The sequence below is a fragment of the Artemia sp. Qi Xiang Cuo genome, chromosome 8, assembly GCF_049724085.1.
Source record: "Artemia sp. Qi Xiang Cuo chromosome 8, ASM4972408v1, whole genome shotgun sequence".
Taxonomy (NCBI): Eukaryota; Metazoa; Arthropoda; class Branchiopoda; order Anostraca; family Artemiidae; genus Artemia; species Artemia sp. Qi Xiang Cuo.
Genome location: NC_142801.1, coordinates 28,768,355 through 28,785,748, shown reverse-complemented (window position 1 = coordinate 28,785,748; position 17,394 = coordinate 28,768,355). Strand labels below are relative to the sequence as shown.

The following is a 17,394-nucleotide window of genomic DNA, read 5'->3' as shown; positions in this document are numbered from 1 at the left end:
ACTATTAGATGTTGACTTACTTTTAACATCAATAATAGTATTCTTATATACACAAGTCCTGAGTCAATCCTGCCAAACTTCAATCTACAACACGATCAATGAGGTAGGTACGCATGGTACTCACATGTTAACACTAAGTTAACTTGTGGGCCATTTTATGACAAAACACTGTACTGTATTGGTTATAACTGGATTAAGTCTTACCATTGTTATTTTCCTTACCCATAACAAATTTAACTAAGCTATGACACCATCTATCTCTATTTGTGCCAACGCTGGCATTGAAGTTCCCATGTAAAAGTACCTATTTCTACCTAGGATCTTGTCTATTTATTCCTACAACAGCATTTAAAGTCCACCTGAGTCGCTACTGTCTCCACAAAGCGCTAAGGCCAGCTTAGAACCGGACAATAAGTCCCGGGACATCCAGCTGAATGGAGGCTTTGTGCAAAACTATTTATCTTACAGCGACATAGTTGGACATTTTAATGAAGAGGCTAAAAAAGCTAAAGTAAGATGGCCCCCTATGGGATTGAAAGTCAAGTCCTATGTTCATATCTTTGTTGTTCTGAGTCGGTAGAACTTACGATGGCTTAACATCACTGAAACAAACAGTGAATGTTGTTATTTACTCAAGCCAAGCTTCATACACTAGCAGTCTTAAACATTTCAACCTGAATACTTAATGACATTTGAAATCCAAATAAAAACAAAAATTTAACATTAAAATTAATTCTTTGTTATAAATACTTCAATTTTCAGTTCTTGAAAGCTGAGCTGACTTTTGCAAACTCTCCTAGTAGGCAAATTCCAAAAAGACAAGGATCAACGTTTTAAACTTTTTATTGTGTATGCGCATATTCATATAACTATAATAATACGAAGAGCCAAATATACACTACCTAATTAATTTTTTTTACAGAGTAAATATATCACAAAGTTAAACCTCAAAAATAAGATGGAGGTACCCTCCGTCACCCAGCAAAATTAGCAACACAAACAACAATAATTTTTTCTTATTTTTTCATTTATAGGCATCGATATGTAAATACCTACTAAACATTGGTCCTGAAAAAGCATGGAATACTTTTAACATACAATTTCCTTGGACCAACAACAATCTAGAGAAGACAAACCATATCTGTTTTAAAACTCTATGAAGACATGCGTCTACCAATCTAAACCAAGCATCAGCATCATCATTAGTTACAAAAAAACATTACAGAACCGTTTCTTTTCATTAGGTCGTTTCCAAACGATTTTTTTTTTTTAAAAAACCGAGAGACAGCTAACTATTGAAAGAAACGGAATTTTTTGCTCGCTTTCGTTTGGTATCTTGGAACCGGATGATGATCAAAGGAGTACGTGCAAGGTATCGTGGCACTAGGGTTATTATCGTTGAGAGTCAGTCTGTAGGCAGTATCATGTAATAAATACTTTTGTTTAATAGCCCACTGAGCTGAGACAGAAGGAACAAGAATCCTGCATAGAAAAGCTTAATGCACCTTAATAGGCTCTTATTACGCCTACAGATTACTCCTAAGTATGTCACAAATCAGCTTCCAATTGATAGACATAGAATTAAAAACCACCTGACCAATAAGACCAGCTCACAAACGCATTTTACACTGCCTAACTGAGACGTACACAGACATTCTTCAAAATGCTAAAGTATGATAATTGTGAAAGACAATAAGGTCTATCAGGAGAGGCAGATGCGGCACACATGTTACATCAGATATAAACCAATTTACTTAAGGCCTTTGCCGAGAAAAATAATTGATTAACATGAAAAAATAATCACATTTAGAAGAAGATGCAATGAGCAAAATTATAAATTCTTTTCGTACAACAAAATTAACCTAAAACTTAAAAAGAGGAAATTTCAATTCGTGAGCTAAGGGATAGGAGGATTTAATATACTTCTAAAAATGTACATGACAATTCTAAAAATTTATAATTGGGCTCACCGATATATTCTTAACTATCAAATTAACCAAAAGGAAACATAAGACAAAAGAAAGGAGTTTTATCGGTACCAACAAAAGCTAACTTTCAGCCTCCAGGTGAACAACATTTGAAGACATCAATACCTTGAATTCTTTAAAGCTCATCAAGGGAATAAAAATAGAGAAAAGAAAGAAAAATAACACCAAAACGAAAACAGGAATACAACAAATTCTGAATTTGATATCCCAATATCCGTGCTGATATAGCCCTTACATTTGCTCATAGGTATCTTTTTCATATAACTTGAACAAATTTCCAAAAATCAGATCGTTATTTACCAATCCTTCTGGAGTGACATGACATAGACTATTCCCTAACTTTAGAAGGTTATGATTTCACTTGCCCGAAGAATGGTCTAATCATTGGCTAAAGGATACTTTTTTTGAAGACAGGTTGAAAAAAAAACTGATGGTAGGCACAATTATTTTGATTCAGGAATGCCCCATCAACGATTGACCAAAACCACTCTATTCTCATTTGAAGGGGGAACATGTCCAAACTACAGACAACCTCAATCCTTGCAATATTTTGAGCAATGCTTCCATTTCTAAAATACGTTTGTTTTTTACTTTAAGCAAGTGAATATACCCCTACTGGCCCTCCTTTGCGGCATCCCAGACAAAGTATGAACAAGACGCCTTCAAAATCAAATGCCATTAACAACCCCTTCTAAGTACACCTGAATAATAGTGACTAAGAATTAATAGAGAAAAATAAAATACAAATGAGAAATTACAATGAGGACTTCATGAAGGATTGCTATTTCTTAATAAACTTCAGAAATGGTAGGTAACTTCTATGTATATAAGGTACATAACAATCACCGAGATAAGGATACGAATTGTGACTTCTTAGAAGTCATTTATTTTCAGTCTAACATTCACTTTAGACTACTCCAAACTTGTACAAACTAGCCTTCTGGATTTCGATTGCAGAAGAAAAAGCATAAATCTTAAAAAAAAAATGGAAGGATAGATCAATGGACCAGCATGCCAAACCAAAATTCTTCTTAGAGTCGACGCTTTTCTTATAATTGAAAAAAAAAAGAATTAAAAAGCATACCACACAAAACCAATCGAAACTTATATATTAGAGGTTTCTGATGCCAAAATAGCTTACACCACGTTTTGAACGTTGACATTATTTTTCAAAAGTAAGGCAAAATTTTTAAGTGCCAGAAAGTAGTTTCCCGAAAAATATTATTTTTAACGTGGCATGACTCGTTCGGCTGCATAGCAATCACATAAAAGAATATGCAACTAAGTTCCAGGTCCTCATAAATTTGGTGTAACTATCTAAAATCACACAATTTACCGGTTTTAGATTTTTGGCTAATCTTAGCCAGAGAATGACAAAGCTTTTGAGAAAACTGTTGCTTTTACATGCCACAAACTTCTTGATAATGGTAAATAACAAAGTTCAGAAACCTCTACTTACAAAACTAAATACTCGTACATACAAAAATGCATGATTGGGAAATATACTAACACCAAAATTGAATGTGAGAAGTTTAAATCTATGCAAAAGAATCATTTTACAGTCTATTTGTAAATGCTTGTTAAAGCAGGATAAAGTTTTATATATATCTTGGATTAAGCAATACCTTTGTTGAATCTATCTTTTTTTTTTCTGCCATAGCAACAACAGTGATTATTAGACTTGATAAGCTGATCTATCAATCAGAGGGAAAGGTAATATAGGGTAATCAAGCTTTATTCAATCTTGTCTCACGTCTATTGGCCTATTCCTAAGCTTTATTTCAAGTGAAATATTGCAGCAAAAATCCAGACAATTGATTTAAAGTCTGAGAAGTTCAGAAGATCATAAGGTTATTTCAGACAGAGTACCTCCATCGCTGATTCTGCAGTATTTAACGTCACGAGACGTTTAGTATGAAATAATCTACATTGTACATTATACATAAATCATGAACTGACAGGAAGACGAATATACAAAACAAATGAGCAAATAATACGTAAATTGAATCTAACCTAAGGCATTTTCTTAAAATGTTTTTATTTAGCATCAGTCGATCCGTATTGAAAAGATTGTTTGTCGAATTGATTAATCAATTTAGGCGGAACAAGTAAAAACTAGAAAACCCAGAAAGGAAGTTTATATCTTAGGGGATAAAATACAGTCACTTCATTCCAAGGATGATGTGCTTATGAATAACAAAAAAGTGAAGTGGAGCAAAGGATTAAGGCCTTTCACAGATAATAAAGCAACGTGTAATATACTTTGAAACCGAGCCAGTTCCTTTTAACAATAAAAAACATCTTGTTTTTCCAAAAATTCTGTTGACCCACAAATTTTGTATTGATAATTCCGTTTTCGCGCTGTACCAAGTACCAATAAGCACAATTGCAGAAATGAGAAGAAAGCTCCCTAACTTTCCAATCTTCCAACATTAGCTCGTTGGAAGATCAATCTATCTGCATCAATTATTTTCTGCCAGGATCTAATGCCTATTTTTGACGTAAAGACAAAAAGTATCTGCGATCATGGAATAAAAAGAGGAAACCAAAAATCAAATTCATGGAGGCCAAAAAAGAGAATTGTCTAACAAATTTTATCCCTCAAATTGTTAAAAAACACCTACAAGTTTCGAAAGTAGACATTACACCCTTTCCCCCAGGGAATGTTCAACACCTTTCCAAGAGGCACTGGGGATGGGGACTTGACTTTATTAAGATGGTCATAAAAGGACATTGTTTCCTATGGTTCCCTTTTTCGTTTGGCAAAGATCAACTGAGTTTTTTTTTTTTTTTTTTATTTCATAAAAATTGTCAAGTCCTTTCAAAGAGAAATGCAAGATTATTAGAAATAAGAAAAAGAAAAGATGATTGCCACAGGGTTCGTTTGCGTATATAAAGGAACAATAATGTTTTTTTCTTTTTAACAAGAATTGGTTTTGCAAGCAAAAAATAAAAACAAATAAATAATGCTACAGCTGACTAGATTTCAAGAACAAAATGAGATTGGCAAAATAAAATCTCAACTTTCAATGATACTTTAGCAAAACTTGACTGCTGGAAGCATCTTCCATTTGAGCATATTATAAGTTTAAAGAAATAATAATTTATTTTTGACCCATTAAAATATTGGCTCTAACAAATGATATACGCAGTTCTTAATATTAGAGTAATATATTATTTTTTTGGATAGCATAAATTTTAGATCTTCAGTTTCACAGAGTAAGGAAGTCTCAAAATAAAGCGCTAAGATGAAGCAGATACCAGAGCACACTTTATCCTTCAGCCAGCAATAAATGAATATTCAGATATGGCAGCTATTTGTATTGCAGGCTTACTAAACATGATCAAACAAATAAGCAGGTTTTGGTTGATTTATCTTTGTTTGGCCAATCAGCAACTAATCAAATGCTTTTTTGACTTTCATTTGGCTTCACTTGACTTTCATGAAGCTACATCTTATATCTATTTAAGAATGCTTCTTCTATGCAATTGACTAACCTCTCAATTTCCCCATTAGCTACAAAACTGTAACCAACAAAATTCCCACCATGTAAAAAGAAGAAAAAAGGTTCAGAGGTTTCAGCCAACAAATATGCTTCTGATATCTAGAGGCGATTCATTATCAGTGCTAAAAGAGGGTAGTATGATAGCGGTGGAGAAGGGGGGGGGGGTGGTTAGATGGAGTGATACATTACCCTCCATAAAAAAACTAATTGTATAGCATAAATCGCTCGTAGTCAGTTTTACAATAACCTAGGCCTACACAATGAAATAATAAAACGAACTTCGAAGATTGGAAAATGAACAATTATCATCTGGATTTTAAGCAAGGAGACTGGAAAATATTTATAGCCTTTGTAGGTAAGCATAGAAATCAAAGTCAATTAACCCATTTGAAAATTCAAAATTCAATCTTCATTGAACTGCTTTTCAATAGCTTTTTTTTAGTTGAAATTTTAGAAATGTTAGCATTAAAATCTCAAAGGTGCAAAAGAGGAAATTATTTAAGAGTGAATAAACATTTGAGTATAATCAAAGGGACATACAAAAGGGAGATGAGACTTTGGGCCCAGCCCCCTCCCCTAAAATTTCCAGGCATTTTTTCCTATCATCAAACCAATATTTTTTTATTATTATTGCCCCACCAAGAAAAATTTCTGCATACATGCCTGTCTAGCCATCATTAGCTAGCATTAGTAGATTGTACACAGTTTAAACTCCATGCTACGCACATGCAATCCCAGCCAGGATAATTACAATAAAGAAAAACATCCTACATAGTAATATAGTTGAAGTGGGTATTGACCCACAAAAGTAGGTCCTTCAGATAATTTAAATATAGGTACCAGTTTTTCAACTTCGCAACTTGTATGGAAATATTATGAGTAGCCAAGTAATAAATCCTCGCCTTGGCCAGTAAAAAAGAGACAAAAAAGTACCCAACAATCGTTGGAATTCTGCCAAAAACAACCTCGTAAAAAGATCACCTAAAGCAGAGTTAAAACATGCATGATAGCTTTCCAATTGTACTAGCACTGGGCATACTTAAATTTAATAGATAATCTTTTTTTAAGCTAAAAACAGGCAATAGAAAAATTCGTCTCAATTAAAAATTACATTCAAGCATTGTTTAAACATTTAAAAGTACAACAGCTTTGTTACTAAAACTTTTTCATCCATAAAAAATGAAGAAACATTTTGAAGTTACAAGGAATTGTAAAACCGGTTATACATTTAGTTCAATTATGGCGAAGTTCAAGTGGAAACAAATTTTCTATGCCAACTTAAAGAACTAAGTCCAATTTTTGCCATTTAAGCACTTCTTTTTTTATAGGTATAATTAACGAAATCTTTATCATGACATTAATAAGCTAGGCGATTTCACTTACAAGTTGGTTTTGGCTTGACAAACTGCATAGAGGCATTATCACCAAGTTTGGCACTACTGCTATTGGGTTACCAAATGCTTACAGCAGAAAAATGAAAAAAAAAAAAAAAAAAAAAAAAAAATTCAACTACACTGTTGGGTTTTGCAAGAGTTATGACATTGACAAGAGCAAGATGTCGTATCCGGACTTTGAACTTCTTTTTGGCCTTTTGAGGGAGCCAAAGATGGTATAGCTGGATAATAATAGCTCTGAGGGTAATAATAAGCTTGTGGGGGAACGCACGGTTGCGGTACAAAAACACGATTCAGGTCCCCATAATAGATACTGTAACCAAGTTCTTCAATGAGTGACAACGTTTGTCGTCTTTCATGTCCCATTAGGCAAACAGTGGATTCATCAACAACCGTATACAAGATCATTAAATAATCATACACAAGAGCAGGATCACTACCACGGAAATGGTTCCATAAATATGTTTCAAGTTTGTTTTTTTGTTGCATTATATCTGAGAAATCAATGAAAAATCTAGAGCACATATACCGTTCCATTTGTTTCAGCTCTTTGGGAGATGCAGGTCTATAGTCCTGTACAAGTAAGTTGCAGTACTTCAAGAGTCCACCACCACGAATCTCTTCTGGAGCTCGTGTTGCAATCAGTCTTTTATGCAAATGCAACAATGCTTCTCTAATATCACCATAAACAGAGTCTCCAATAACTGTTGGATAAAACGATTCACTAATTGGCATGTGTGCACACTCTTGGAATACTAAAAAACTATCAAGCACTATTTGAAATGAATCCACAGAGAATTCAAACTGACGTTTCATTGTATCCACAAATTTCAACTCAACGTTCTTTCCTTGAGATTTAGACCCCAAAGATATGAGGGACCATCGATCTCCTTCTGTTACTTTTATCATCTTACTCACATAAGCTTCCTTAATACTACATGTTGACATTCGATTTTTTGACACTCCTTCTGGTAAAAAGTCTAGCAGAGCAGACAGGGTTGCAAATTTTACTCTATCATAAGCACGCCCAGAGCTTAGTTCAACATTAAATATAAGGTCCGTGTCGTTATAAGGTAACGCCGTTTCTGAAGCTAGGACGTGTGAGGCGGCGCCACCATTTAGGCGCACGTCTCTGACAGTAACGGAATCTGCCTCTAGTTTTGATCGAACTACACGAATCAAATCACACAATTTTATATCTAAAATAGGGAAATTTCCCCGTCCATGAACAGCCATAGGCTCGGTAAGGACGTCATTCAGACGCTTTACCTGCTCATAACTAAGAACAGCAAAACGAGTTTCACTCTCAACTTCAGTGAGACGTGACGGACTGACGCTGTGCGTCTTAGAGCGATCAGAAAAGGAAGACTTTCCGTCATCATCAGCAAAGAGATCAACACCACTGTCAGAATCCGAATCAGCCACAGATTCTAAATCGAAAGCAGGTTCATGGGGAGCAGCAACTTCAAGATGTTTTGAAGCCATGACTGAGAAGCTGGAGTTTTGAAGTCGGCTCAATGCTTCAGCATTCAACTCAATGGCTCCCTTCTAAAATGAGTAAATAACAATTAGGAAATTAATCATATTAGAAAAACCTTATAATAGCAAAAGAAATTGTATGATTTGGTATATGAGGCATGATAAAACACAATCCACTAGAAACTTAAATCTCAATAATTGTGCAGGATCCCTGTTCAGAGTTCATTTGTTCAAAACTGGCATATTTGAACTAAAAAGAAAAAAAAAACACAAATCATATTCCCCACTCAAGGCTCAGCCAGAATGACCAACCTAGGACTCTCAATCACAACATGTTATATACACGTTATTTTTGGACATCAGTATAACCATTTCCTATGGTCACTTATAGGCAATAAGGGAAGGTTGAGTTGGGGGGGGGAGGTGATGTAGTTACCATAACAATAAACTAATGGTAGAGGTTGAAGAAAAATTATATGGTTTAAGTGATCAAGTGGGATACCCTGACGTCAAAAATGTCTGGAGCAGTTGAAGTAGAATAGAAACGTATTAATAGGGATAAATTTTTGGATTAATACAGGGTGGAAATAACCCCCATGAACCCTCTTATTATACATATAAATTCACCAATCTTTCCAGAACAATCAGGATACAGAACAATCAAAATGGATACAGAACAATCGTCTAGACTAAAATAGTTAATAACAAATCACCGACTTACATTTTTCTTTATACTTTGTGTACAAATTTCTAATCCACAAAAGTTCTAGTGGATTAAATTAGAAAGAAAATATACTAAAAGCATAAATATATACTGGGAAGTACAAACAACATTTTTTCAGCAGTATCAAAAGAATGCTTAAACAAGAGTAGCAGTAGAAGTATTCATTTTCTCTACACTTTAATACATCTAAAAAAAAATTATATGGCTGGGCACACCAAAACAATCATTGGCTGTGGGTCTCCGCCCCTTCCCCTCCCAATTGCTCCTACGCGCAAGTAAGGTAAAGAAGGGACTTTTTGCACTATCTGTTCTACCATTTAGCGACGGTACATAAGATTATGGGACAATGATTCAGCAGTAAAAACTAGTTGAAGGAGCAAATGTCAAAGCAAATAGTATTTCTATCGTGCTATCAAAAATCTCGATATTTCTATGCAAATACATTTGTAAGTTTGTATCAAGATTTGCTTACAGAAAATATTTTGATATTACTTTCCCCATTTTTTTTTTTTTTTTTTTGTTATCGCTAAATAAACGAAATGTCAATCAACTAACCATGATTATAATGAAGCAAGTCCTTGGCAATAACAAAATAGCTATCGGCAATGACAAAATCAGCACGGGATTTTCCACAATTGAATGTGAATGACCACCTTAATTTCCTATTTTAGCAACATTTTTGAACAAAAAATGCATTTAATTTTTATCACGAGCAAGGGGTTAAGTACAAAACTAATTCATGTACACATGTGGGCAGCGGCACCGGGGGGGGGAAAGGGAAAGAAAATTGGAGACAATAGAATACACTACCAGGTCAACGCGTGAGCCCAATGGGATCATTGCTAGAGATCCTTCCATGTAGTCTCAAGCTAATTTCATGTTCTAAGTTAACTCAAGTCGCTCTAAATCTATTTTCCCATGTGGGTGCTAGCAACACTGAAAGCCAGGACACATGCCGAAAAGACGCACGGCAGCACATTCCTAAAGTACCATGGACATGCAAATAAAAAAAAATTGCCCCCCTTGACATTATGTCTATTACTTAAAACCGTGATTTTCAGATTTTTCGTTTGGTTGTTTCAACACTATGACGTTTTCAGGAAAGCGACGCGCTTTCACCAGCATTTCCATATTGAATAGCGAAAATAAATAAGAAAACTTACTATTTAAACTTACCATCTACGATGAATAAGGTTATCGCAACCGATTTTTGTAATTATTAGCATTCAATAGCCGATTGCAATTATTGAATTGCCTTCAAAAGTACTTGTTGAAACTTCTTCCTTTTAATTATTTGCTTATTGTGCTTCAGAATTCAATAAGTTGCAATTCATCCTTTTACAGATAGAAAATTCGTCGAATATTTATCTATTGCCATGTGTAAGCCAACAAGTTTGCTAAATTTTTTTTTAAAGAAATTCATTTTGATGTTCAAACCTCGTTTAATAGACCACAATAATTACTTACTCAAGAAGATATTGCGATTATTTGCAATAAACTATTACACGCGGGATTGACAAAGATATTTGTTAGAATCCAATTTTAACATTCTGTTGATTCCCAAAGAGTGCAACACATCCAAAGAGAAACTTTTCTAAGCAGCTATGTGTAGCATCTTCCTGCAGCATTTTTTAAGCTTCTTTCTTGCTGATTTTTTAGCCAAGTTTCTTTTTCTTAGTTTGGCGCGCACTACTACCAAAAACTACATTAACTGCACATTGAGGTTCTCATCTAAATGCGTACCCCATATTTTTCATGATTTTAAAGATACTTACAGTAATGTAAGTTTCCATAGAGTTAATTTAAGCAACTAAATTTGATTTTCACTTTCCCTGGTACCTTAACACATCTACCCAATGGGACACTTGCTCTGGTGTCCCGGAAATGTGGTTATCGTAACAACTTGGTGTTAAAAACCTTCACTCAATCCTGATTAAGGATCTGTAAATCTGTTTCAAAATTTGGGGAAAAAAACCTTGATGTGGCTTAAAATTCTACTTTAGCTACTTTTGGCTATCTTGGAAAGGGGTTAGGTTAAGAAAATGAAACTTTCATGGATGGATCTACAGGCTAAATTACGCCCCGGGAAGGTATTTAGTAGTATTTACCTCCACTCCTTCTCCCTCTAGAGGGCCCTGACCTTTGATGACCTTTACAAATCTGTGTGTTATAAGAGAAACCTTGCCCAATAGATCTGCTTAAATGAAGTACAACAAAATTGTTTTCAACTTCACAACTTTGCTCAATCCCGATTTATAATTTTTTAAAGATATGCAAATATATTTCCTAAATATTGAAGAAAAGAAAACCATTGATATGGCTTAAAATTCTACTCAAACAACAGGAATTGCATTTTCAAAACTAAACCCAGAGAAAAAGAAACTGATAACTGAAAATTAAGGTAAAATGTTGTTTGTCAAAATTTCAATAGGTGATCAAAATTTTGAGATAGCCATTTTGTTTAAAATAATTCATGCAAGCAATGTCTGGGGTTGATAAAGCCCCGTAAATCCCAGTGTCAAGAGTTTTCCGTTATTCCCCATGGGCATATAATGTTTTATGGAAGGGGATGGTCGTATAAACCTTGGAGGAGTATTATTTGATTGGGAATTAAAAATTTCTAGTTCTCCATTTTAAAAGTAAAAAATTATCAGATGGTAGAGAGAGAAGAAGTAGAGGTAGGTACTTTAAAATACCATCCCGGGACATACTTTAGCCTGTAGATCCATCCCTGAAACTTTTAATTTCCTAACCTACCCCCTTTCCAAGATAGCCAAAAGTAGCTAAAGTAGAATTTGACGAAAATAAAGTGTATTTTCAAAAAACTAAAGCCAATGAAAAAGAGATTGAAAACTCAAAATTAAGGAATTTTTTTTTTTTAGCTATTTGGTATAACCTGCTCAACATTCGGAGTCAGTCTGAAACAACTAAACTGACATTTTACCCTTCTCAACACTAATATTAGGTACACTTAAGAGATACACACCTCCCCTGCGTGTATATTTTTGGTACAGCATACAAGTAACACAACTAATTATATTTACTCACTGTCGATGACATCAAATCGAAACCGTTTTTTTTATCCAAGCACAATTTCAAATTGGCCTACGAGCTCAAAAGTATAAAAATTTTCCTAGGCTTCTAGCATAAGACCAGAGCGACTTCTGATTCACAAATAATGGCTGGATATTTGCCGCCGCCTAAACTAAAGGTTCTCAGAAAGATTACTGGAAAACAGGCAAGCAAGCCATCGTAACATCTACGTATGTGGAAATTATAAGCAAACCAATAAGATTGCAACATAACAGACTGATCAATCAGCGACACTGGGATAAAAAGAAGACGGATAATTAAGCTAAAAATATGGTAGATTGTAAAAACATTTTTTTAACAAGGAAATGCCTAGCTGTGGTTTGGAAAATAAAACAGACGATTGCCTCTGCGTTGAATGGACAAAACTTAATCAAATCTATGCCCCCCTATTTAAATTCTTCCAAGATCGAGAGATGGAGGCTGGTTTCAAAAGGTTTGCTGGTGAAGTGCTAGGCTTCACCCAATATAACAAAATGTTATGCGTTTGGCATTTTTATTTTCATAGGGAGAAGGTTACCTCCTCCCTTACACGAGTCCAAAGAGAAGTAAGCAAGAAGGGGGCAAGATTCTAAATTTATTGACTTTTTGGGAACTTTTTATTCGAACTTTCAAATATGATTTGCTGTTTATTACCCCCCCCCCCCCGATTCTTTTACTATTTTTCCCCTGAAAAATTCCTTTCTACGCGCCCAGGCCCCATAGTCAAAAGGTTTTCTTAAGATTATATCGAACTTGAAGAGATTTATATGGGAGTTTGGCACTGTAAACTTGAATTCCAGTGGGTCGTTTCAGCAGAACTGTGGGGTGGAGAGCCAGGGTATTAATTTATCCATCTCCTGTGGAAACAATCTTTTTTATGCTATGAATGAAGTCACCAAAATGAACCGAGCCTCAGGCCACAAAGGTCCATTGGCTCCGAGCAATCATTTACCAAGACCTTCAGTAATTTTGACTACCAAAGAAGGGTTATAGCCTCTCTGTCCAACCTATAAGAAATTAAATAAAAAAAGAACGTTTTTTTTAACTGAAAGTAAGGAGCAACTTTACCATTTAATACGAACATAAATTATTCCATGTATGGAGGGGACTGTCCCCTCCTCAACGCCTCGCTCTTTACGCTTAAGTTCGACTCTTTCTCACAGCTCTATTTTTTAAACAATAAAGAACTTTAGCGCAAAGAGTGAGGCGCTGAGGAGGGAACAGCCCCTTTCACATACAGAATAATTTCTGTTCGTTTTACGTTTTAAGGTCGCTCCTTACTTTCAGTTAAAAAAACTTGTTTTTTTTTATTTAATTTCTGAACGTTTTTGAACTAATGCAGCTTTGATTTTGGCTCACCGTACATGAATAATTAGAATGACATTTGCATATTAATTTTCTGGCTTTCTCGAAATTTTGTTCTGACCTAACTTACGAATTAACTTACGCAACGAACTTCTATATTTGTATGTTTTTATTAGGTATATTAGGGAGTTTACCTCTAGTCAATACGTCGCTCTTTATGCTATAGTTCGAATTTTGTTCGAATCAAAAACTCCTGAATCACAAAGGCCGGTTAATTAGAATAGACAGCTCTTTTGAAAGTACTAAAAACTTTAGTGTAAAGGGCGAGGTATTGACTAGAGGGCGAACCCCCTCATATACGTAATAATTTCTGTTTGTTTTAAGTTTTAATGTTGCTCCTTACTTTCAGTTGAAAAAATTTGTTTTTTTTTAATTTCTGATCATTTTGTAAATAATACTGGGAGATCCGGTGCCCCCTTCATAGAAATGTCGCTTCCCCCAAGGAAACATCCTCCTTGGAAAGATCCTCCCCAGTAACCCCTTCCTCAGACCCCCCCAACCAGAAAAAAATCCCTCTTGAAACGTCTGTATACTTCCCATTAACCATATTATACTGCCCATACTATATGTAAACAATGGGCAAAGTTCATAACTTGCAGCCCTTCCTCCGGGAACTGTGGGGGCCTAAATCAACCTAAAAGACATATTTATTAGGTTTTCGACTATGCTGAACAAAATGGCTGTCTCAAAATTTAATTGGGTGAGTTTGTGGAAAAAATGAGCGCGGGAGGGGGCCAAGTTACCCTCCAATTTTTTTGGTCACTTAAAAAGGGCACTAGAACTTTTAGTTTCCGTTCAGATGAGCCCTCTAACGATATTCTAGGACTACTGGATCGATACGATTACCCCTGGAAAAAAAATAATAAAAAAAAAAACATAAAAAAAACACGCATCTATGATCTTTCTTTTGGCAAAAAATACAAAATTCTGCATTTTTGCAGATAAGAACTTGAAACCTCTGTAGTAGTGTTCTGTGATACACTGAACCTGATGGTGCGAGTTTCACAAAAGTTCTGAGACTCTTAGGGGTTGCTTTCCCCTTTTTAAAAAAGATAAATTTTCTCAGGCGCTTAACTTTCGATGGGTAAGACTAAACTTAATGAAACATATATTTGAAACCCGCATAAAAATCTGATTCTATTGATGTATCTATTGGTATTAAAATTCCGGTTTTTAGAGTTTTGGTTACTATTGAGCCGGGTCGCTCCATACTTACAGTTAGACCCCGGCACCGCGCCCGCGGATCGACCGAACGCCACCGGCGCGACGCAGGCGTGCCGCCGCCGGCATAGGCGGTAGCGATTGGTCGACTTTAACTTAATTTTGCAGCGATTCTTAATTGCGTCAACCACAAAGTCGGAGATTTTTCTTCTCATGTGGTATAGTATTTCGATTTTCCTGATTAGAGATCAAGCAGGGCTTGCACTATCCCCGAATTTCCGGGTATTTCCCCGAAAATCTATGCGTCACCCCGAAAAAAAATTTGGTTCCCCAAAAATCACACAATCATGGTGCCACACCTAGCGATTTATCACCAGTGACTTTCCCTGCCAAATATTACTTTGCATACCATAATTCTTCACTACTCTCTTGTTCATTAATTTTCGTCTCTTTTGTTACTTTGCATAAAAACCAGACAGAGGCAATATGCAATTGCAAATATTGCAATATACACAGTTCTTCATATGGTGACAAAAACAAGTATCGTCTTTATGAAATGAGTTTAAATCATTTCAAATGCAGTTTCCCAATCGCTATTTCTTACATCATGCATAGTCGAGAACTTTATTTTCAAGTTGAATAGAATTATAGAACGCATTCACTACTATACAGCTTCAGACTTCAGTTGGATTTTGAAATTGACAGGCGACAGATTGTTCCTACAGCTGAATTGTAAATTTGCAGATTTTTTTTTTTTTTTGCTGTTTTTAGAGAAGATTTTCATAATGTTTAATACTCAATTGTTGAACGCCAGATACAAAATACAATCTTCTTTCTGAAACATTTTTACCCCCCGTCACCCCCGAAAAAAAAACCTTCTATTGAGACAAAATTTAGCTATACACTAAGCTATGTACAAGGTTGGGGAATTAAAGATTGAACCTCAAGTTACCCCAAAAATATGATTCATAAATAAATTGTAAATTACTACCTCTCGGGGGGGGGATAGGGGGATATCATTTTTAAATGATAATACCTCATTTTTTTTCATTGAAAGCAGGGATGCAAAAAAGATAATTATTTTTTTCATCTAAAGTGGAGACAGAAGAAAATGATATCAAATTCCCTGGGAAACCATTGAAATATTTTGATTGACCCAGGGCCCCCCATTAGGACTTGTTCATTGTCTTGGGTATTTTGCGATTTCTCATAGGCTACTGGCCTAATTTGGCTTTGTGTGTGCTCCCTTTTAATTAGATTCTTTGGATTTTATTGAATGTCACGAAGAATCTATGACTCAGTTTTTCAATAATTTGAGGTATATCTGAATAATTTATTCATTTTTGTTTTTGTATTTTTACCCATTGTACTCATACTCTCAATTTTTTTTTTTCAATGAACAATAGGTTTTTTAACGTTATTTTGTGTTTTTTTTTTAACAATATAGTGACATATTTAATTATTAATTAAGCTTTTTTTATAATGTAAAGCTGAGACGTTATACTATCAATGTGTTATCAAGAGTGGGTAGGGAGGTATTAAATTTAAATTAAAATATATCGAAATTTCTGTATTGACAGCAGTGATCCCAAACAGTTAATTTTTTTTTAATTTATAGCCGAGACTGCATCATATCAAGGTGGTATCCAGAGAGGGGGGGGGGTAGTGAGCTATCATATTTAAATGATAATACCTCAAAAAAAAAATTTAAAGCAGGGGTGCCAATAAGTTAATTTTTTTTATATTTAAAGCAGAGACGGTATCCTATCAAAATGGTATACAGAGGGGGCGGGGGTGCATAGGGAGTTATTATATTTAAGTGATAGTACCTTGTTTTTTTTTTATTGAAAGCAGGGATGCCAAAAAGTTGACAAAAATGAACAAGATTTTTGTGAGTTATACTTGATACAGCACTTGCATGGTTTTTTCGTCCAAAGGGAAAAAGAGATATGCGTCCAACCCGTTTTTTTTTTCTTATTTATTAAACGGGTTTAATTTAAAAACATTCATTTATAAGTACCAGGCAGATTCACACTAAAACGAATTGGTGTGACGAGAGCGATATCGTCATCCCCACCTAACGTTGCGCTCGAGTGACAATGGCGCCCTTGGTCTAGTGCCCAAGTTACATTAAAAGGCCAAGTCATAATAAAGGTTGTCGATTTGGGAGGTTCAAGTAGGAGTCTTTGACAGTCTTATGACCTCAAGGTACTACATGTTGCAAAGTTCTTACGTATCTACAGTGGTTTAAGAAATTTGATCACCCCACAAATGATTACCAAAATCTTCCTGGAGCTACTTCAGTCTGCATATTATTTCATTTAATTACATTTAAAACGGATGAGCTTTTCATTTTTTACCTAAGAAAATAGCTGGCACTTCATTTTTCTTCATACCGAATAACCCATTAAGTGTTTTTTGTTTCATTGTAATTAAAGTGTTCTCAAGTGAAGTGTTCATCATGTATTTTTCAATTTGATCAATTTACTCATTTTAGATGCAGTTTACAATTTGACTGATATTAGGTATTTATCAGTTTATAATTTGGAATGAACCCCCAAAAGAAAAAATGAATAATATCCAAAAGAGCAGCCAAAAGCAATAAAAAAGCAGCAGTTCAGCCTTAGCCTACATGACATATATTTTATAATAGAGCAAAAAAAACTTTAAAATACATTTTTGTTTAAATTGTTATTAAAAACCAG

The 17,394-nt window shown here is 34.8% G+C and overlaps 1 protein-coding gene across 6 annotated transcripts in view; it reads right to left on the bottom strand.

Annotated features, from left to right (window-relative positions):
- Positions 1-827: 827 nt before the first annotated feature.
- The window catches only part of LOC148949305 (terminal nucleotidyltransferase 5C), an 88,282-nt gene continuing 71,715 nt past the window's right edge, over positions 828-17,394 (bottom strand). For 5 of the 6 annotated variants that reach the window (XM_089093328.1, XM_089093331.1, XM_089093333.1 and 2 more), the window contains exon 2: positions 828-8,436. In XM_089093328.1, coding sequence (XP_088949454.1) covers positions 7,000-8,436 — 1,437 coding nt within the window. In that variant the 3' untranslated portion in view covers positions 828-6,999. Of the gene's footprint in view, positions 8,437-12,139; positions 12,273-17,394 lie in introns of those variants that run through there. The other variant, XM_089093329.1, reaches the window with a different exon arrangement.